This window comes from Mobula hypostoma, chromosome 15 (assembly GCF_963921235.1).
Source record: "Mobula hypostoma chromosome 15, sMobHyp1.1, whole genome shotgun sequence".
NCBI lineage: Eukaryota > Metazoa > Chordata > Chondrichthyes > Myliobatiformes > Myliobatidae > Mobula > Mobula hypostoma.
Genome location: NC_086111.1, coordinates 38,863,201 through 38,887,269, shown reverse-complemented (window position 1 = coordinate 38,887,269; position 24,069 = coordinate 38,863,201). Strand labels below are relative to the sequence as shown.

The 24,069-nt window shown below is 37.4% G+C and overlaps 1 protein-coding gene across 12 annotated transcripts in view; it reads right to left on the bottom strand.

Moving 5' to 3' along the window:
• foxp1b (forkhead box P1b) overlaps positions 1 to 24,069 on the bottom strand; it is a 570,970-nt gene that overhangs the window by 119,984 nt on the left and 426,917 nt on the right. For all 12 annotated transcript variants that reach the window (XM_063067913.1, XM_063067910.1, XM_063067911.1 and 9 more), the window contains one exon: positions 6,538 to 6,675. In XM_063067913.1, coding sequence (XP_062923983.1) covers positions 6,538 to 6,675 — 138 coding nt within the window. The remainder of the gene's footprint in view (positions 1 to 6,537; positions 6,676 to 24,069) is intronic.

The following is a 24,069-nucleotide window of genomic DNA, read 5'->3' as shown; positions in this document are numbered from 1 at the left end:
AAGAGTGTGTTCTCCTGACTTCTCCCTTCTTATGTAAACAATCAACTCCTTGGGCTTGCTGAAGTTTAGTGGGAGGGGGTTGTTGCAACACCACTCAACCAGCCAGTCTATCACACTCCTGTATGCCTCCTTGTCACCATCTGAAATCCTCCCAACAACAGTGGTGTCATCAGCAAATTTACAGATGGGTTTGAGACAGGCTTAGCCATGCAGTCCATAAGACCATAAGACAAAGGAGCAGGTCGGCCATTCGGCCCATCTAGTCTGCTTCGCCATTTTATCATGAGCTGATCCATTCTCCCATTTAGTCCTGCTCCCCCACCTTCTCACCATAACCTTTGATGCCCTGGCTACTCAGATACCTATCAATCTCTGCCTTAAATACACCCAATGACTTGGCCTCCACAGCTGCCCATGGCAATAAATTCCATAGATTCACCACCCTCTGACTGAAAAAATTTCTTTGCATTTCTGTTCTGAATGGGCGCCCTTCAATCCTTAAGTCATGCCCTCTCGTACTAGACTCCCCCATCATGGGAAACAACTTTGCCACATCCACTCTGTCCAGTCATGAGTGAAGAGAATAGAGCGGCAGGCTAATCACACAACTTAGTGGTATATCAGTGCTGACTGTCGGTGATGAGATGTTATTTCTGATCTCCAATGACTGTAGTGTTCTGATAAGGATGTCGAAGATCCAGTTGCAGAACGAGGTACAGAGGTCTAGGATTTGAAACTTACTGACCAATTCTGAGGGGATGATGGTGTTGAATGCTGAGTCGTAATTAATCAACAGCAGCCTGATGTATGTTTTACTGTTATCTAGATCTTCCAATATAGAATGGAAAGTCAGTGAAATTGTATCTGCAACGGACCAGTTATGGAGGTAAGCAAATTGCTGTGTGCCCACGTACTTGCTCAAGCAGGAGTTAATTCTAGCCATAACTAATCTTTTGATCAGCGAAGCCTAAATTCATTCACTCTAACACATTTCCAAGTCATGCAGCAACAAGGAAAACATTTTTTCAAAATGGGCTATCGGTCTGGGAGAGGGACTGAAGCTTCCCATAACGTGCAAAAGGCTTTGGGACATGTAGTATTGATCACTGCAGAAATGAAGCTTGTAAAAGAAAACATTGCACAATATATGTTGACAATCAGCTTACTTTTAAAGTCAATTGCGTTCATAGGCTGAATACAAAATCTTAATCTGGTGATGCCAAAGCCCTTTCTAATAGAACACAAGATCATTTGTAATATTTAGTACAATTTCATGCAATTGCTAATTTGTATACTAATTGGGCCTAACAAGGTTCTCCAGAGTAATGTTCAAAATTATGGGCCTATTTAGAATGTTTGTCTAATTATTACAGTAAATACTTAATGAACAGCTTGAATGTGGAATGATACATAAATGTATTATATAAGTAGCTTTATGGCATGACACGCTGGTAAACCAATGTACTGTATCATGAAAGGAAGAGGATTACATTGAGGCCGATTCATCTCATAGCAGTGGATTCACTAACTCAGATGTTTAAATTGAACAGAACACGTGCAGTGCCACAATGAAGCATTGCTAATAAACAAGACTGAAAGCACTTTACTATCTTTAGTCCAAATTTATGAACTGGCACTGGCACAGTCTAATCTTCACCTTGATCAAAATGGTGGAGAAATGACACAAATAGTACCAAAAATGCGCAAGAACAGTTAAGCAAAGAATATTCACAATATCTGTATAGGGGATTTTTGGCTGTATTTATTTATCTTATTTATTATTGGTTGGGGACGATGGATACCCAGGAAGATAAAAGCTACCTTATCCTACAGTAACCTCACTAAAAAAAAGTGTTCTGGTTCAAACGTTGATTACTGGAGCTAATATCAAAGATGCTACATGTTCTCAGCAGGGCAGTCAGGATGATTGTCTGTATTTAATGTTGAGGGGATTTGCTGAGTACAAGTGGAGAGATCTTTTTGAGTCTATTACAATATGCTACACTTTAAAACATGGTGGCATGAATTCAATCCTCAGAAGACCTGGTTTACAATATCACCATTGTGAAGCTCAGATCTATCCAAGTAAACGGCAGAGCTCAGCCTTTGATTCAGCTTCAGGTCTGATATAACTTCCGCAGTACAGGAATAAAATTAATTATGCAAGTAATATGTAGACACTTTGTATTGTGGGTATGAGCTCAATAAGGATGAAAACTTCCTTGTCTATTGCTTGGAGCATTGTTATAGCCAGCATTTTCTTAAATACCATGCTGCAATATCAACTTCGTTACAAATGCAAACAAAATTTGTACCATAGTCAAATCAACCATCAATGTTTTAGCTGCTTTTAATTAAAGTATTGATAAAAACTGCCCTATTATGAAGATTGGTGTTTCATGCATGAAGATCCTGAAAATCTACTATTGTTTTTATTCGTGGAATAATTGCAAAACTGCAGGAAAAAGTCAAAGAAAAAAAATCTACCATACAGAAAACCACCAAATGCAAGACTCTTACAAAGTAGTAGCATGATGGTCTATGACTTAACCTTATAAATTAGTCAGGTGTATAAAAACTCATCAGGTCCAGCAAAATGTCTGAATCAGTACAAACTTTAGGTTTATTAATTGTTGATGTAGGCTGAATTGTATAATATTATCCAATAAGTGTGTGTGGAAATTGAATCTTTTTACTCAAATCATCACCAGGTTAGATCAGGCTAGCGAAATTTTTCAGTTAAATTGGCTGGGACTTTTCTGTGCTGAATACACCAGTGCGTGACCGACATTTCCTCAACTTCAGTTGCACAGCTATTGACGTCATTATGCCATTTCGTCAGCAGCCATTTCCACAATTACCATAACAAACTGGTGCATTTTATGTGCAATTTGTGACCTTCCTTGAGCAGTCAACCCTGTTGAGGATAGGCAAGGAGCTGAGAATAAGTGTCTCCAGGTGATAATCCATATTCAACCCAATGGAGTTGCCAAGCTCAATTCCCATTGTACAACATTTATGCAAAAGCATCAATATGCGTTCCTCAATGACTGCAGAATTTCTTTTGTGTATCTTAACGTAGGGTGCTCTGATGGCTACCAGCTGATCAGCTCATACTTTACAGAACTGCAAAGCCAACATTGAGACAGGTCTCAATCAAGGCTTTGGACTGCAATGGAGAATGTTTGCTACACACATTGGAGATTGCAGCTTTTCCCTTCTTTTGTGCTTTCTCTCACTTTCATACGAATATTTCTTGTACCTGGTCTGTTCTTTATGGTCTGACCACACTCTGCATCCACTGATAGGAGCAACAATTATTTATGCTCAATAACAGTGCCAATGTTACAGAACAATTTTCAATACATTTTTGTTCATTTTACGTCACTTGTTTAGATAATTCAAGAGGAAGTTCACACAAATGCAGCACATTTAGTGTACCAGAAAGGGAACTCAATTTCAAAACAAATAATTTAAGGTTTTCCCCCTTTTACTCCAGTAATTTTTTGACTGATCTAAGGTGCACAACAATGTGGAAACTAAATTTATCAATGTAACTACGCCTTTGTACAGTTACTACTGGAGAGTAAAAGTATTTTATAAACATTGATGGCTAGCATTTAAAATTCAGAGAATTGGGCCTTGAGGTGTTTTTGGCACTTGGGTTTGTGAGTCATACATAGATTTAAGCTGCATGCAGCTCCCAAAATAGTTTCCAAATTTTATTTAAATAATATTTCGAGTTTCTCTGCCTCATGCCCCCGTAAGTACATACACCCAGTCTGTCTTGATTCCACATCAGAGTCATGGGAAAATGACTCCTATATATAAATAACCCAGGGTTTAAAAATTAGGCTAAAATTAGAGGAACAGCTCTCTACTAGGTGGAAATCCCAACTTTCCAGGCATATACCCACAATCATGAAACTGGGCCAATATTCTGCTGCAATATTTTGCTTCAGAAACCCGCATTTGGATTAAGTTTTGTCACAAGAAAATTTAATGAGCTTCACAAAATGAATAGAGACAGCAGAGACAACTTGCCAAAGATGGAGATAGAGGGCAAATCAAGGTTGACTGACAACCAACAGTCAACAGGGGACTGCCAGCTGTCAGTCATTTGTGGCTCAGTTTGTCTTGTACGCTGAGAATGCTCAGCCAAATGTGGGAGCCCAACATGACCTGAAGGCCAAGAGCTGCCAAATCTGACTCCTGTTTTGCCACAAAAGGAAAGGTAAAATATTTCCAGTTCATGTCTACAGCACACTGGCGATTCACCACTGATACAGTGGGGGAGCACTATGCGAGAGAGAGGAGATGAATGTCTTTAACCAATTTATAATGACACAGGAGGCCATTTGGTTCATTCCAGCCATCCTGTTATCTCTGCAACTTATTCACTCTCACACATGCTCATCAAAATTTTTGATTTTTTTTAGTATTAACTACCACTACGGGTGATTTTTAGTAGCCAATTAACTTACTAGAAGGTCTTTGAGGTGTGGGAGGAAACTGGAGCACTCAAGAGGAAAAACACACATAAGCATGGAGAGAATGTGTAAACTGTTTGCTAGAATTGAACAGGAGTCTCTACTAGAGATGCAAGGCAGCAGCACAAACTCCTGTGTCACTGATCTAGCCACCATGTGTCTGACCATCAGGTTTTACAGGGAAGGCTAACATATAGGTGTGGCATGTGACCAAGTGGTTAGAGCATTGGGCTCATGATCAGAAGGTTGTGGATTCGAGTCTTGGGCAAGGCAGCATGTTGTGTCTTTGAGCAAGGCACTTAACCACACACTGCTCCAGTCCACCCAGCTGAAAATGGGTACTGGCAAATGCTGGGGGTTAACCTCACGATAGACTGGCATCCTATCTGGGGGGGGCGGGGGGGGAAGTCTCGTGCTCTCAGTCACTTCACGCCACAGAAACCGGCATAAGCACCAGCCTGATGGGCCACAAGGCTCGGGACAGACTTTGACTTTGACTGGCCTATAGTGGATGGTGCCATACTTTTGAACAGGCTGGCAATTACTTCATTTTCAATGTTTAAATGTTATATTGGTATTTCAAGGTTCTTAACTATTTTATTATTTATTATTTCAATCTATTCGATTAGTTTTACGACATCTCTAACTATCAGACGATTAGAAGAGGTTCAAATACTTTTGACTTGTCCCTTGGAGGGTATTCTGCCCCTGAGATTGGCATGTGCCATAGCACCAAGTTTGTACAGTGCGGCATGTCAAGCACCGTTCAACCCAATAACAGACCTTGAAAAAGCAATGAAGATTTGGGCAGTCCTAATCTTGGTAAGTGAGAAGGAATCTAACGTATAAAAAAAGGGGAGGGATGTTGCTGGGATTCATATTGGAGTAATATAAAATGTTGGGATGTAGATAAGGACTGGTAGAAAAAGCGAGGTCATAAACAAGCCTAAAGGGATCAATGACAAATGATAGAGCTGCTGCCCAGAGCTCCAGTGACCAAGAATTAATACTGACCTCCTGTGCTCTCTGTGTGCATTTTGAATATCTTCCCCGTTTCCCATGGGTGCTCCATTTTCTTCCACATCCCAGAGATGTAAGGGTTGATAGGTTAATTGGCCACTGTAAATTACCCTATGCCTATGTTAGTGGTAGATTCTAGGAGGAGTTGATGGGAATGTGGGGAAAATAAAATGGGATTAGTGTAGGGTAAATGTACGTCGTTATTTGATGACGAACATGGAGTCAGTGGGCCAAATGGCCTGTTTTGGTTCTGTATGACTCCAGGAAACAAAGATGAAATTTTAAAACTGATGGAAATATTGGCAGTGAGCAGGTAAGACATCAAGTAAACAGGTGGTGGATGAGTATGAATAGGCGCAGGATGGGATATGATGGATGGCAGTGCTTTAAATGAACTGAGCTTGATACAAACTGTGCAATAACTAAGTCTAGATATGACATTGGCATGAATGGGCTGAAATATGGATGGAGACAGGCAATGTTACAAAGGCAAACAATTGCACAAATCAATGAAGACGGCGGAACTGTAAATGCAAAATGTATTTTCTCCTTTACCGAGACCTATATCATCGATAATGCACTGATGTTTGTAGAAATAAGGAAATCACAGACAGACTAGATCCAACAATTCTAGCCCATTGAGGAGGACATCTTCAATCATTAGGGACGCTCCATCAATATCTCAAGAATCAGGTTTAGTATCATTGGCATATGTCGCGCAATTTGTTGTCTTGTGGCAGCAGTACATTGCAATACATAATAATAAAAACTATATATTACAATATAAATAATAAAATTAAATTAAGTAGTGCAAAAAGCAAGGGGAAAAAAATACTGAGGTAGGGTTCACTCCAGAGGTGAAACTTAACTGCACATGTAACCTTACTAATAATTTAATCAGGAAAGAATCTGAGTTGTATATTTCTGTCTAATTTTAAACTCAGTTAATGAATTCTTTTCACTTTTGACTGAGCTGTCTTTGGTAGCATTTTGGACATTTGATTTAACAGGTGATCATGGTGGTTACCTGCTGCAGCATGATAGCCTGTTGCTGCTGAAGCAAGGCTTGGAGTTGCTGAGGAGTCAATACTTGTTGCTGCAAAATCTGTTGCATTTGCTGGGGAGTTATCACTTGAGGTGTCATCATAGCCACTGATACTGGTACCTAAAGACATAACACATGAAAATAAGGGATAGAACATTTCCAAAGTTCTACAATTATTTGTGATGACTGTCACAAAGTAGATTTGAGTTAAATGCTGACTTTGCTAATGTAGTTCAAAAACAATAACATAACAGAATTCAAGCTTAATTGGAATTGGTACGCTGCATTTTAACCTGTTTAGGAACAGAGATCAAATGTTAAAATATTACATATTTTGATCATTACATCAATGTTCTATATCTTTTATTCTTAGTTCTTGGCTTAGAAGTTGGTTAAGAATTGAACCGAATAACATTACATCTCATAATGATTATCTTAGCAATTTAGCTTACTTCAGAGTACTTAAAATTTGAAATCAACTTTAAGAACGCTGTATGCTAATTTGCGACTATAAATGTAAATAAGAAGGACAAATACTACTATCAATAATACAGATCTGAATTGCTATAGCTTGTCCCTACAGAAGATCTGTCATTTCCTTAAAGCAGCATCCACTGTGATCTCAATTGCCGATCTAAACTATGAATGCTGCAGATCTTTTTATATTGCTGACATAGTTGTAGCAGATTTTTTAACTGACATTTCAGTGACAAACAGTTACAGTGATGAACTTGATAGCATTTCACATTTGCAACTGTTAACATGGACATCCTTCCAAAACTAAAACTGAGTAACCTGTACATTGTGTCTGAAGGATGATGTCTTGTTCTGATAATGAAGTTGACATTAAAATGACAGTCTATCTCAAACAAGGTTGCATGGTTATTTTCAAACACACTTAATGACAATCCTATAAATTTTCTATGTTTGTAGAATGAAATTCAGCTATTGAAATCAATCATTACATTCTGTTGAAATACTGGGGATATTGAATACAAATTGCAATGCAGTGCCAACCAGCCAACAGTAGTAACACATTTAATGTTTTATCAGCTGAAAAGTATTTTTGTAAACCCTGATTAAAATACATGTGCTACCTGGTGAAATTATTTTAAATGTCATTTTATTATTTTACAGATAAATGGCTTAAAATTTGCACAAGATTTCTGAATACCATCTGGTTTACATTTATTTCACCCAAGGATGCAAACTTCCATTGATCACACAAAGGTAGATACATGAAAGTGTAAACTGAGCCATAGCTTTATATCATCCTTGGGGATTTTGTTTTCCTAAAAATAGGTTAGTGCCAGTGAAAGGATTTAGATAGGTATTGAATAACAATGCCAGAAACAGAGATCCAGCAAACAAACTTATTCAGCTTTATGCCATGGAAACATTATTTCAGTATTTCTACATTTAAGACATGCATTCTATTTTATCACATCTATGCCACCACCCTCACTGATTCCTCCTGTCATTTGCATAGCACATTCACTTTCCTCATTTCACAGTCATTTTGCACTGATGTCCTGATTTCTCAGCATCACTAATCTTGACAAACTTAAATCACTGATGAAGGTCAGACAGATGAAGGAACATTGCAAACTCTTAAAGCGAGCCTTGTGACAGCAACGTATTTACATGAAACAACTCAGACTCACCAAGTTTACTGGTTATTTTGGGGTAGGATAATGGAAGTTCACATTGAAAATGTACACGTACTGTCCTATTGTCTTTTGTGTAGTAACTAATCTCAGAAATCAAAGAGCATGCAGCATTAGGCTATTGGCAGTAGGCTATTATAGCACACACTTTATTACACATTACTACAGAGGTCATTAGCAACAAGAGTGATTGTACAGTTCTTAACCTATTGATCACTCCAGCTAGTGCCATTTAATCCCTTGTTGAATGACTGAAAACTGCTACAAGGCACACTATAGAGAATACTTTAACACAAATAAATAGCTAAGCACAGGTCGTTGAAAGCTAGTACACAGAATGCTGAACAGAAAAGTCACTTGCGCAAAAAGAAAAGCAATTTGTACGTATCTAGTGCCGAGCATTGTATATCAACTGCATTCAAGATGCACTGAAAAGTATTCTACTATGTACAGCAAAACAAAATAATGTGAGTAAATAAATTAAATATGACAAAATTCTTTTTTGGAAGACTCTAAATTGGATCACATAACATATTGAGAAAACATTACTGATTAAAGATATATCTGAGAAATTAATTACAAGTGCGTTTTTGGAATAAGGCACATAATTCATGCAATGAAATAATTTTCTTATGTTTAAAACAAACATACCTTAAATACATGCTCGATGATAAATCTGATTTGCAACGTACAACTTTGACAAAACAGCTTAAAAAGCAGAGATAGTCATTAACTGGTTACCTCAAGAGTTAAAATATGATTTGAAAGTTAAAAGGACAACCACAGTGTGACGTACTTTCCTGTATGAAATTTTATTTGTGACCTTATGGGTTTTTCAAAAGCAATTTACACTACACAGAAAGAAATAAAATTGATGCTGTGCAAAGGAAATTTAAGACACACATCCATTAAAGATAAGGCTCTTTAGTTTACTACTTTTTTGCAAACATATTGTTGCTTCAAATAGAAATATAAAAACATATTGTCTGTAAAAATGATATTTTTGTGATTTAACTGCACTATTCATTCCAAATAAAGGTCCACCCATTTATGAACCAGTCTAGATCCAGTTCCACTAATAAATGAATTGTTCATTCCATGTGGCAGTTATTATCCATCAATCATAATACGTCACAGATTTATAAATAATATAGTGTTTATGAGGGAGGACAGCATGTATCCATGTGTGACCAAAACACGGGTGGTGTATCAGAATTTGGAAACATGCTCCCTAATGAACTGTGCTGACCAAAATAATACTGTAGTTACTCAAGCATCTTTAATAAAAAGAACAAATTCTGTGATTTCACTAAGTGCTCAATAAATAGCAATATAACCCTTGTGGAATGGTTGAACACATAATGAGAGAAAAAACAGTAATAATGCCTAATATTCTTTTAGGATATAACTTTAGCACTATTGTTTAAAAAGAAACATACAGAACTTCTGGAAAACATTCCAAATGCCTCACAACAATTAAATTACTATTGAAAGATGAATATTTTGTGGGTCAAAACAGTGTTAAATATGTGCACTGCAAGATCCCACAAGCAACAAATAAAAGAAATACTGAAATATATGTATTTTAGTGATGGTACCGGGATGGGGAAGCTGTGAGGGCATCAAGACCCACCTCACAAAAATATGGAATGAAAGTTTTTATATTCACCTGATAAAGGAGCTGGACCTCCTTTAAACTCAACTGTATTTTAAAAGTTGCTTACAACAATGTAATCCCCCTCCAATACTGCAGGGAAGTGCCAGCCTGGATTATGTGCTCAGCTACTTCAGGGCTTCAACTCAAGTCCTTCTGTATCAGAGGAAAGGGTATTTCAATGCCTGACACTGTTTAAAGATTAAAGTACTTCACTTGACTTTTAAGTCACACATTAAAGTTTTAAGCATGCTCTATGCATTCTTTAAACATTAATAAACCATAGTTCCACATCCAGGTAATTCTCTTCTGAACCAGCCAACAGATTGGGTCATGTAATGGAGCCCCATTTAGTTTTAAACCAGCATAAATTGGTTTAAAACTATAAGGTTTATGGCCATGAAATTTATTGGCACCCACCAAAGCACATTAATCCACTTTTATGTGTTCGGTCAATAACTGGTCTGATTGTTGTCCAATTATGTTTAAAAAAATCATGGTTCCCAAAGGCCATGGAATTGGGCGCAAGTAATAACTTTCACACATTTAACCCTCAACACAAAGGAAAATGACAAGTTAATGTGGGAGTGGGTTGAGATCACTATCAATGAGATGGTGGGCCAAGGAATGTAAAGAGATCCTTAAGCTATGAAAGGTAACAGATCATGGGCTTGGGGGAAGAAAGGTATAGAGATTGGGGTCATTGAGGCCAAGGGCTGTGTTGTATTATGTATAGGAAGGGAGCTTGTCAAAAGATTAGGGGTTGCTGTGGAGGGGAACCTAAATTTTTAGGTAGAGGGAGGGGGTCAGTACAATAGAGGAGGGGAAAAGTGGAAGTCGATATGAAGGATGGGGGAATAATGAGGAGGAAATATGATATGAAAATAAATTTGTGGGGACCCAATTAAAAATTGCTCTAGCCTGGGAACTGGGAGAATGCCCTGATATGCCACCAAACCAGAAATATTCTAAAGGAGCATTAAAGAGCAAAAACTCCATGTCTTATATGAGAAACAAATCATCAATGCAAGTGCAATTTGTCTCTGGAAAGGCTTTGTCCTTGTCAGATTTCTGGGGTGGTGCAACTTGACCCAGAAATAATTCTAATCACAATCCATCCACTTCAGGAAAACACTGAATTTCATAAGCATTAACCACAATAAAGCTTCATACTCCTAATTTACTCACATCCTCAGCCAATTATATTGGTTCACAAAGAAGGACTCATCGAGCAAAGACAACTTAAATGATGCTTTGTGAAGCCTTGTACGGATGAATTCATATCAGTCCCAGATAATCAAAGACTAATGAATGAATAGACATCTTCCAGAATGCACAATGTTAAGTGTCCAATGGATAGTTACAGGATTTAGTCAATATTACCCATTTTTATGACAACGACAATCTTTTAAAGATTTAAATTTATTTATTAATCACGTGCACATCAAAACATATAATGAAATGTGACCTTTGCTTAACAACCAACACTATCTGAGGGTATGCTGGAGGCAGCCTGCAAGCATTGCCACACATTCCGGTGCTTGCAATGATGGAAAGGGAGAGCAAGGGGAGGGAGGCAGGGAGGAATGAACAGGCAGAGACAAGGGGGGTGGGGCGGGAGACAGACTGACACTCCATTCTCTCATTCAGAGGTACGTCTTGTGCCTCTGGAGGTGTACAACTACTAGCTGTGCCTAGTGCTCCGGGAGTGAGAGTGTGCACAGCCCTCCAAGGTTATATAAAAAAATCATGGCTTTAATGATTTCAAAGGTTTAAGCCAGTTACTTTCTTTAAGTTTCTTGATATTTGGTGAGCATTTGGAGATCACCAGCAAACTTGCACTAACTGTCCACGAATTAAGCCTTGCTCTACTCACTTTGTACTTTATGACCGTAAGGCTAAGCACAGCTCCAATGCCATCTAAAAATTTGCTGACAACTCCAATGTTGTAGGCTGAATCAAAGGTGATGACAAATCAGCATATAGGAGGGAGATTGAAAATCTAGCTAAGTGGTGCCTCAACGACAATCTCTCACTCAATGTCAGCAGGGCCAAGGGGCTGATCATTAACTTCAGGAGGAGGAAACTGGAGGTCATTGAGCCAGTCCTTATCGGGGAACCAGAGATGGAGAAGGTAGGCAACTTTTAAATTCCTTGGTGTTATCATTTCAGACAATCTGTCCTGGGTCCACAATGTAAGTGCAATTATGAAGAAAGCATGGTAGTACCTTTATTGTCTAGAAGCTCTCTGACAAACCTCTTTAGATTTGTGGTGGAGAGTATATTGACTGGTTGCATTATGGTCTGGTATCGAAACACCAATGCCCTCGAATGGAGAAGCCTACAAAAAGTAGTTGTTATCTCCCAGTCCCTCCCAGGTAAAGCCCTCCCCACCATTGAGTAAATCAAAACAGAGTGCTGTCATAGGAAAGCAGCATCCAATATCAAAGACCCCCCCCCCCGCCCCACTATCTAGGTCATGCTCTCTTCTCTCTGCCACCATCAGGAAGTACAAGAGCCTCAGGAACCACAACACCAGGTTCAGAAACAGTTATCACCCCTCAAACATCAGGCTCTTAAACCAGAGAGGATAACCTCACTCAACTTCACTTGCCCCCATCAATCACCTGTTTCCACCACCCAAAGGCTCACTTTCAACGACTCTTCAACTCATAATCTCAGTATTTATAGCCTCTAAGGAGGGACAGAAATCTCACACTTGTTCAACACCTTCAGTGAGATCAACCTTCGTAAAGTTAGAGCACTCTATGCCCAAGAAACTGAAAATCAGGAATCAAAAGGAAGCCCTATGTCTGAGATAATGTGATCAGACCCGGATAGTTCAACATTTTGCATCTAGACAGTCCTAAATAACTTGTTTTGATTGTTGTTGTTGTTGTCCTAAGCGTATTAATGGTAATAATTCCATATAAAAAGGCAAAAAAAGAAAGTTTGCCTATAAAATATATACTCTGTCTCAAGCTCTCGACTTATCCAGACTTCACTCCGGGACATGAACAATGGAACCCTGACACCACATTTAGCTTTTGAAATCTTTCATTTATTGGAATATCTGCAACTACTTCTAAATCATGTAGCCTTGTCCATAATAGCATTGAAGCACTGGTGAGCAAGCTAATTGGGTATCTTTAAAAACATTTTTTGGTTCTCCAAAACAGAAAAAGAAACAAGTAAAAGCTTTTATAATCAGAATCAGGTTTATTATCACTGTTTTATATAATGTGAAAGTTATTGTTTTGCTGTAGTATTATAACTTACAAAATAAATAAGTGGTGCAAAAAAAAAGATTAAGTATTCATAGGTTCACGGACCATTGGCGGTGGGAAGTGTGGGTCTTTAGCCTTCTGTGCCTCTTCCCCGATGGTGGTAATGAGAAGAGGGCATATCCTGGATGTTGAGGGTCCTTAATAATGAATGATGCCTTCTTGAGACACAAACTCTTGAGGATGCCCTCGATAGTGGGGTCGTGCCCAGAATGGAGTTGTCTGAGTCCACACCTCTCTGTGTCTTCTTTGAATCCTGTGTATTGGAGCATCCATACCAGGTTGTGATGCTAACAGTCGGAAGGTTTTCTATTGTATGTCAATAGAACTTTGCAAAAGTCCTTAGTGACATACTAAATCTCCTCAAACTCCTAATAAAGTACAGTTGCTGGCATGCCTTCTTCATGATTTCATCAATCTGTTGGGCCAAGGAGATACTGACACCCAGGAACTTAAAGCTGCTCACCCTTTCTACTGCTGACGCCTCAGGTGCGTGTTCCCCCAACTTCCCCTCTCTGAAATCTGCAATTAATTCCTTGGTCTTGCTGACATTGAGTGTGAAGCTGTTGTTGCACCACCACTCAACCAGCCAATCTACGTCACTCCATGCCTATTTGTTGCCATCTGAGATTTTACCAACAGTGGAGTATTTATAAATGGCATTTGAGCAGTGCTAGCCACACAGTTGGGAGTGTAGAGAGAGTAGAGCAGCAGGCTAAGAACTCATCCTTGAGGTGTGCCTGTGTTGATTGTCAGTATTTATTATTAATAGCATCCAGCACAGAAAAGAGAGTTGTACTACATTAATTATTAGTTTTAATGCCATCCATATTCACTCAGAGTAAATACTAATGCAGCAAAAGTGGCTAGTCTAATTTGCAATGAATTAGGAAATACAGTAGTTTATTACTAGTTATACTTGATGAAGTCTATGAATACCTAATCAGATAAAATATTAATGGTTAGCATAATCCCTGTGGATTCATTTTGTACAAAAAATTCATCCAACAATTCAGTGCCAACCCTATCTCTTATGTCCTTGTTGTACTAAGCTAAAACTTAACATATAAAAATATGCAAAAAATGCACAAGAAAGGAAACGTTACACCAGGCCAGTCTCCAATGTTAATGAAGGAGCAGTTATACCACACTGTGACCAGCTTTGTATTTTCTGATTGCATCTTGATCACATTTATAAATCTTTCAATTGAATTTACATCTTATTTGCATATTTCTATGGTTATTAACAAGTATATTAAAACCACAATGGAACGCTAACTAAAATTAATAGTTGTACTGGAATTCACAACCTAACAGAAAAAAATAGTGACAGGAACTGAAAGCTGAAATTTAATTTTCTCTTACCACATAGACCATATGATTGATACACGTGGAAACTGCATAAGCTACCAAGGGCTAACTGCATGCCAGATCTGATGCGATATCTGGAAGTCAACATCATTGCCTTTATTTTTTTTCTTATGACATAAATTGTTTCCCAAATCCTTTACCAAAGAATGACAAAACGTAAGTGTCTTTACCTTGCTACATGCCATTATCAAACAGCGTACAGGACACTAGTACTACGATGAACCTCCGAGGATCATCACCTTGTCATGGTAGAGAAGCAGGTGAGGCCCTGAGATCCCACCTGGAACTTAGCTCCTGGTAGCGTCACCCATGGCAGTAAGGTCAAAGGGGAGGTTCCCAGACAAAGGTCGATCCAACCAAGACCTCAGTGCGGGAGCTGGTGGAAAATGATGACACATCACAAAGGTGGTGAAGGTGGAGGAAGGCTGCAGTAATGAAGGGTTCCCAGTTGTCTTGGATGCCGTGCCATTGAACCCGGACCCTGATCTGCTATTCTTGAATGTGTGGTAGCTGCCGCTGCATCAGCCTCCCCACATTAAACCAAGTCACAGGCCTTTTCCATTAAGGAAATAACCTCTTGGGGGAACAGCATACTTGACTCCTGTGTGATTTCATTACTACTAGTTTCTATTGACTTTTAACACCAGTATGGTGAATGACAATTGATTTTGGAAGTAAGGAATTTGAACATACAAAATGTTACCAATTGGTCAATATCTGTAAATGCTAGTCAATTCTGTATAAAAATGTAATTTCTCTGTTCAGACTTCAGAACAGTGTGGGTGACAGAGGCCATGCTATTCTCCTTGTGCACAAGTAATTAAAGTATGATTGAGGAATGGGTGTCATTTTCAGAGCCCAGTTAGTCAGCCACAATATTAGTATGAGAGAAATCCTTCAATGGTTCCAGCAGTAAATAACTGCTGCCAGTTCTACTAACTTCTATTGGCTTCAATGGAATCAATGATATGGAGATGAGTATAACTAACAGAAAATGCATATGCCCAGCATCAACAACCAAAATTAAATGTTGTTCCTTAAGATTTTACAAGTACCTTGTTAAAAATTATTCCAACAGTGCTGTCAGACAACCTGTCCTTAACTCTATTTTGATGTTATTCTGTGTCTTAACAAGCAAATGCAGAAAACTGGATTAGGGTGACATAATCTTGTTATCCTTTTCTGAGCCATCCAGCTTGCACTGGGTAGCTGACTTCATTCCACAGCCCAGCTAAATAGTGCAGTTTTTCCTGAAGCAATAAAACTCATGGCCTCTGTAGACACCATTGATGGACACAGTCCTCATCTTGGGAAGAGGAAACACTATTTACCGAAGCAGGCTAACTTTTAAATACTTTATTCAGTCACACATGCCACAAACACTGTTTATTTAGGATATTTTAGCTATATTCAAAAAATAAAATTATTCAAACAAATATAACCTTAATACACTTCAACCTACACTTTATTAATACAGTTCATTTTTACTGCACATCTAGTTGGTATTCCAAAGTAGCTTGACCAAAGAAAATGAAAACATAGCTTGTATGTATTTTCTCAACAATGATTTACCAGTTATGGTCTTTCTCAGGCTGTGTGACTTCAACGTCTGTTCAATTACATGGCATGAAATCAAAAAAGAAAAATACGGGTAATTATTTCTAATGTAAAAGAAAATTATGTCGACCATCAAAAGTGTTGTTATTCTGGAATCAATATTGTTAACAAGTATATTAAGCATGTAAGTTTCATTTTGAATAAGGCATGTTTTTAATCATTAAAATACAAACATAAAAAATGGTAGGGTTCTCCTATTATTAGTTATACTAAGCCATTTAATAATTTCTAATAAAACTGGCACCAGGAGATTATTTTCAGATTTTTACTTAAATAATCTGCATTGATTCATATATAGAAAATACTTACTAAGAGGATAAACTAAAAAAAACCATAATATTGAAATGAATTTATTATAAAAAGGAAAATGCAGCTTACATTCTTGACATTTGCAGATCCTGTATAATGAAGCAAATGATATTTAGCTTGAAGGTTTGTTTTTAAAGAGAAAATATAAAATTCATTACCTAGATACATGTTCCAATTCATAGATTGCTGTGACTACACAATGCTTATTTGTTTTATCAGTTACTAAAATACACAGGCTCTTCATATAATCCTAATACATTTTGTTACAAGGATGATTAGTTATACACATGTGCTGATCAATCAACTTTTTTGCAGAATACAGCCATCTATAAAAGACAAAATATAGATCATGAAAAAATGACACCATTAAAAGGTGAATGTGTACCAAGTGTTTTACTACAGCAATAGAAATTGCCCTCTCAGCAGCTTTTCATAAGTGATGAAGAAAATATTATTTAAATCTCTCAACAAATTACTTAAAAATATTAGAAAGGCCATGAAATCTTTAACCAATTAATGCAACCTTCAATATATTGGAAAGATTTTAATGTATTTTAGTGCTATTACTAAAATTATGGTACAGCAACTGGAGCTGTTTACTTTCCAACTCAAAATTGAGCTGTGCACACTGCACATGCCTAACAAGTTAAAAGCTAGAACCACAACAAACTGGTCTACTAGCCTCACTGGGGAAGTACCAGCTACGCTAGGGATCAGGCAAGGGCCTTGAGCAAGTGACTGAAGGCCTGGAAAGCTAGACTAGCAAGCACAAGCAAGCATTGGTTAGGACCTCAAGATTTCTGAGACAGGAATGGAAAGGGGTAATCAAGATGGGAGGGAAAGCAGTAGTCAGAAACCTGATGTTTTAATGTGAAACTCTTAGTGTTTTTTTCTGCCCCTGCATTAAGGCAAACAGAAAAGCTTGCTTCTTTGTTTGGTATTCTAGTTTTCCTTCAGGGACTTTGGCTTGGCTGCTGCACATCTAAAGAAATGGTCATGGTACACACACAGTCAGTTACAGGCCATTTTCGCAAAGGGATCTCTAACACATATAGTGTTCATTCCACCCGTAAAGTGGAGGCCTAATAGTAATTTTAAGCATGCATTATAGACCTGGAGAGCAACCTGATCTGATTTTGGCTACCAGTGCATAGATATATAGATGGGAATCGGTGTGTACATAATGCATGCTATATTGAATCCTTACGGTCAAATACTAATTCAGCCATAGTGCTTAAAGAAATATTTTCTAAATGGATTTAAATGCTCTGTAATTGTCATTGCACTAATATCTACCTGGAACTTAATCTCCCCAGGAATGATTTCAGATGGATTATCCAGCAATGTGATCGCTTTATATAGGCCAAAAGGCACTTCATTCCCAGCTAGGATCAAAGGCAGGTGGCCGGACGCTGACCAATTATAATAAACACATTCAAATTAAGTTTCATCACAAATACAGAGTTGTTACAAATTTGGAAAAATGTATTACTTAAAAAACGTAAAGCAACCCTCTGGAAAATGCATTGGAAACAAGTATTCATGAAACTGCAAATTTTCCGAAGAATAGTTACATACTACAGGTTTATTCAGCCATAGCACAAGATGCCATATTAAGAACATCGTATGTGTCCTAAAATGTTAGCGTAAGAATTACTTAAGAATATTAACCCAAGTACTGAAGTCTAATTAATCTGGACCCACTTTCATTCAGCAGAATCACGATTATTCTACTGGAGTCAAAGTTCAGGCAGTTCGGAAATATTTTCATAGTGCAATAGTTAAAGCTGGATAGTACTACTTGATGAAGGAAAGTTTACCCCAGCTGTTCAATCAGTCTGTTACATTTTTAATTTTCATTCAATCATCATTAAAAGGAGAACAGTTAATGGGCCATGTACACAGCGGCCCATATATGTGCCTTGTGTTAGACTCAACGTGGCTGCAGAAGATTTAATTGAAAATAGCCTCTATTATAATAAAGAAAATGTATTATGTATACTTCTGAAGGCAGGATAAATGATTTAATTAATAGAATATTCTGACACTATTGATTTACAAGTTATGCAACATAATGGTTGGAAACATATCCAAGGTACAATATTTGTTTTTTGTTTAATTTGTTACTGCAACCTATCTTATACATGCTTCTATATGTAGCTTAACAAATAATTATACTTTAAAGTACTCCACTGTAAAAGAAATAGTCTGCCGCATATAGTGCCATTCAGTCTCAAGAAATGCAAAAAACCGAAAATGTTTTTTGAAAATAGATATACATCCAAAAGCTTCCTAGAGAATATTGTGGGTAATTGTCACAGCACAAGGGACAAGAATACTGACGATTAAGTCAGTATTACCAAGGCATTCAGTCTAAACTTACAAATCTAGAGATAAACTCATTGATAGATCAGAATGATTACATTCCGCACATAATAAGTTGCTTTTTTCAAGCTCTATCGTTACATGATCTAAAATCCACTGGTTCCTACTTCAACAGTGTTAAACTTCTATTTATTTTACATACACAAGATGTGCACAGAGCAGCCTGAACCAGAACAAAATCCTCTGGGCAAAATTAGCTATACATCAGACTAAGCAAAAGGGTGTGAATTAGATTCTAATGAGAAAACATCAGTCGCTCCTCCGATGACTTCACCATTCACTGATTCACTCCTAATGAAGACACACTCTATCCAGAATGCTCTTGAACTGTCAGAGGTCAAAATGAATTCAAAAAGCCAAAAGCAAATCAAGACAAATCGGAAGGACTGAAAGAAACCTTTTTTTCAGAGTGGTGTGGCAATTAAAGTAATTGCACAAAGAGACAACTTCTATCAATGGCAACAGAAATTAAGCTGCCAATGTTGTAACAGGTTAGATGAAAATCAGATTTTAATGTATGCTTCCTCATGTCATCTTGTTTTGTCAGGACATCAAATAAAATTGAAAAGTACAAAATAACAAGCCCCGGAGAAAACCAGAGAGGATGACCTTTCTGATATTGTTGGTTTACCATGTTCGGAAATATTTTAATAATAATGAAGTTGACTTCAGTAGCAAGGGTATGTCATGCAAACAAATCACGCTTCATCCTTTAAATACATCTTTCTCTTAAGTACAGGCATGCGTATAACTGCTTGAGAAATTCCATGAATGCTGATGCACGGCTATTAAAATCATAAACCGGAAACAATTGATTCAAGTATTTTCATCTACAAATTCTTAATTTTAACAGCTCAGGAATTATGATGATAACAATAACAAACAGCTTTTGTTAATAATAAAAAATGACATTTCATTATTTGAAAAATGCCATGCTGTTTTAACAGTTCCAGATGAAATGACCTAGCATTACATGTTAAGATATTTCTTATTAACCAGCATAGCAATTTTTATGAACTAAATATTAAACATGGCACTGGCAATTTCAGAGCTTGAGATAAGCAAAATGGGATCATTTCCAGGTAAATTTGGTTTACTAGTACCTTTACTTACATTGGTTTACAAACAGAAAGTCATGAGCATGGATATAAAGCTCAGTGGAAAGATTTGGATTTTAATTCCAGCCCAAATAAACAGAATATTGCAAACACCAGGTTTCAGTGTAAAAGCACATATGCATGCATTTAATAATCTCCCAAAACAAACAATAATCTTTCTCCCAAAGGTCATTTTTGTTTTCTTTTTGAACAAACAAGCCACTAAAAGGAACCAGTTAAGCCTTTCACCTAAAAACAACATATTTAGTTAGTGGTGTCAGGACTTTCCCACAGTCAGCTTTAGTTACCCACAGGTGTTTACAGTAATTTTGAAAGGGAAAACACAAGCTATATTTGATTTAACATCTTATCTCAGCACTCAGATGTTTGGAGGCTTGAAAATTATAGACAAAATGTATACCAAAACTAACAAAACAAATGGCAACGCTCCATCTTATCCCCTTCTTTCCCACCCTTCTCCATTCATTGCCTTGTACCATTTGTTTTAAATAACAGCTCCCCTCAGAGTTCAAGGCAGACTATTATGTTGTGAATGATGTTACATTGTGTGGCATTCTCTTCAAACTGCACCTAAAAATTAAAAAAGCATGTTCAACAGCACTTCTTCCTTCATGTGGGCAGATGATTTATGGTTTACCCGTTCAGCAAGGTTATGCAACGCTGCATGCCTTCAGAAGTATTATTTGAGCCAGTTGAGATTTAATTAAGATCACAACCCTTAAAATCCCTGCCCCATGAAAATTCACAGAAGACAATGCACAATACATCCTGGTGCAACACTACAGAACAGATTGTTTTCATTCCTATCTTTGTAACAACACAAGCTAATCCCAGTTTCCATGACAACAGACAAAAGTTGACAAATTTTGTTTTGTTTAACATTCTGTTGCTGTTGCTTACAGTCCCATCAATTAAAATATGCACGCAAAATGACAGCCAAAGAAAATATCAGCCTCAGTCCTACTGTGCAGATGCACCACTCAGTAGTGTAATATATGGTTGCTTATGTCATGGTAAAGAAATGACAGGTGCTAGCAGTCTCTTTGGTTGACAGGCCACTGCACAAATAACTGCCTTTCCTGAAAGGGCTAATGCACTACTAATGAACAATAAATCAACTTTGATTATAAACTGTCAGACAAATCAGTTCTCAGTTCAGCACTCTGAGATTCTATGCCAAGTCAGCTGCACATTGCTGGAATACATCAGCTACATTTCGTTTTGTTCACACTACACCACACTGCAATTGCAAAATGAAAGTTGAAACTGAAAATCAAAACATGTCCCTATATCCCCCTGGCCAGCAGAATTCATCCAAGGCAAGACAGCTGCGAATGGGGGGGGGGGGGCTCATATACATCCTTGAACCACAACCCTCCAATCATCAAAACAATATATTTATTGTCTTAGTAGTGCTTTAAGCTCTTCATACCAGTCCATTCTAGATAAGAATAGTGCATTCAGTAACCAGTACTGGCACAGCATTAGGTTTCAGATTTTTTTAATGATAAAATTTGAAAGAGAAAGTTACTTTAAAAGACAAAAAAAACTTTGGTCTAAGTACATGGTACACATCAACTAAAAACTTCAAAATATCTCCTGTAGATGGTGACAACCATGATAGGATCAACAATTTTCTTACAGTACATACTGTGGAGACACAAGGGAACAGGTGATTCATTTGTCAACTAATCAATGGCTTTCCAAGTGACTTTTAAACCGGTATGGATACTCAAAATAAAACAATCTAAAATATGGCACCTCCCTTTTATTCAAAGAGTCACAAAAATTTTTTTTTCAAGTTAAAAATCCAGCAACACCAAAACTGTGCAGTTTTCAAAATTACCACCCTCCCATTACTTCATTTCCTGAGGCTTCATTAACTATGACAACATCTCATTTGAATCTAAACATTGCAAGGTTGACATTCAAGTTACTTGCCTCTCACACCCTATTGGACTTTGCAGGAATGTGACTGTTAACAAACTACTTAATGCTGCATACTCCACATGAGCGAACAGATGACGTATAAATTCAAATTAATTTGTTCATTTTCCCAGTTACTTCATAATGCATGATCACATAAAAATATTGAAATATTCACAAAGGTTTTGGCTAGAACCAAAAATATTCTAGGATGTTCCTATTTTATGATTAATATGTTATAAATTGCCATAATTTTTTTTGTAAAATCTGCTCCTGCTGGTGAAAAATACAGTAAATGACAATGGTTTCAATGATGAAAGGGGCTTTGAAAGCAAGCTGATAAATAAAGAAGCAACAATGATAAAATATTGCAGAAAGTAAGTTGTGCTGCTTTTCTCCCAGATAAATTAAATTGTCAGTTTTACAGAGGAAAGGTACTAAAATTGTGGAATCAATCATATTGACAAACCTGACAAACTCCATTTAGCTGCCGCAGTAAACAAAGTGGTGGGCCATGAAATACTAATAAGCCTCCTGTACAAGCCCAGCTTTCTGCAGATACAGACAGATTACACCCACAAGGGTGAACACCGACTGATGTGATATAAAGCCAATAAGCCACACCCTGCTCACCAATCCAACTACTCACTATCATCAATCTATGAGATTCAGAAGCTTCTTGCAGTGGTGCTCCTCTCTTGTGATGACCGGTGAAATGAAGTCCTTGTGTAAGACACTTCACAGTCAATTGTTTGCTGGAATAATTATAGCTTAATTTTCACGTGTTAATTTCTGCTTTGTATTTTTGTCTATTGACATCTATCGGCTCTAGCTCATGTTGAATAATCTACTGTATAAGCAGCAATGTACTGTGATCTTTTTTATTAAATATAATCAATGCTGCACTTGTAATGTCATATTGTTCCCACTTCCTGTTTTCTAAATGAGCATTCGTTGAAAACAATTTGTTTTTTTTTCCTATGGCAAATTCATTGTTTTTCATCCAAACTGCACCTAAAAGGCAATATTCAAAAGTAGTCCAATGCATGTATGCTTAAGTGGAAATTTAGAAGTGTACTCTGAATGCTTCAACTTGTACTTATATAGCAACAGTTTTGCAGAAACATTTTTAATGTGTCCTCTGTCCTATTTATCTGCTTTGCTTAGAAGCAGCTAAATTATCATATTAAGATCATTTAACACTAATACATAAACAACTATAAAGTATTGTTTTTGTTTGGTAACATCATACTTACATAGCTGATTTCTCCTCCCACAGATCTCCCTAGGAAAAGATGTTGTCCTGTGTTTGAACTTATATTTCAATCTCAGTAAGTCCATAACTAATTTTAACATCAGAATCAAACAAAATAATTCCATCCCCTCATCCTTTAAAGAAAGTTTGATTCAATAAATGCATTGCAAAATATGTACCTAGAAAATATGCTTTTGTTCTTGATTCTTGTCTGAGCCACACTGCCTCCACACTGGAAAGTATTAAAGATCATGCCCTGATGGGCAGATTATAGTCACCTGCTGGCAATAATGTCACTATCAGACACCTGGAGGTGTCTGTTCATCCTCACCGGCATGAGTTGGTGTACAGTACTGGGACTCCATACGCATACTACAGAAATAAAATCAGCTGAAAATGGTGAATTTTTCCATTGCTGGCTCTTACACAAAATAAGTCTTTTATTTCAGAGAGCTGACAAAAATTTAGACCTATGAATATGAGAATGTGCTGACAGTCCAGTAGCATAAGCACAAGAGGACACACTTTTCAGTACCCCCCAGAAGTTCATTAGAACAAAATGAAATGGTTTTCCTTTTCTTCCAGATGCTTGTGAGTCAATGGAATCCCCTTCTTCATAGGTTCTCAAAAGCAGTCTTAGTTAATAAACAAGAAGTGAAAGATTGCTACGAGCAGCTAGAAATGTAGAGATGAAGCTACAAGCAGATCAGACAAGGTCTTATAAAATGGCTAACCACATTTGAGTGGCCTACTCCTGCTGCTAATTAAGAGTGAGAGTGTGAGAGCGTGCGTGTGCGTGTACGTGTGTGTGTGTGAGTGAGAGAGAGCGCGCGAGAGAAGGTGTGAGAGAGAGTGTGTGAGAGAGTGTGTAAGAGTCTGTGAGAGTGTGTGAGTGTCAGTGTGTGTGTGGGAGAGTGTAAGAGTGCGT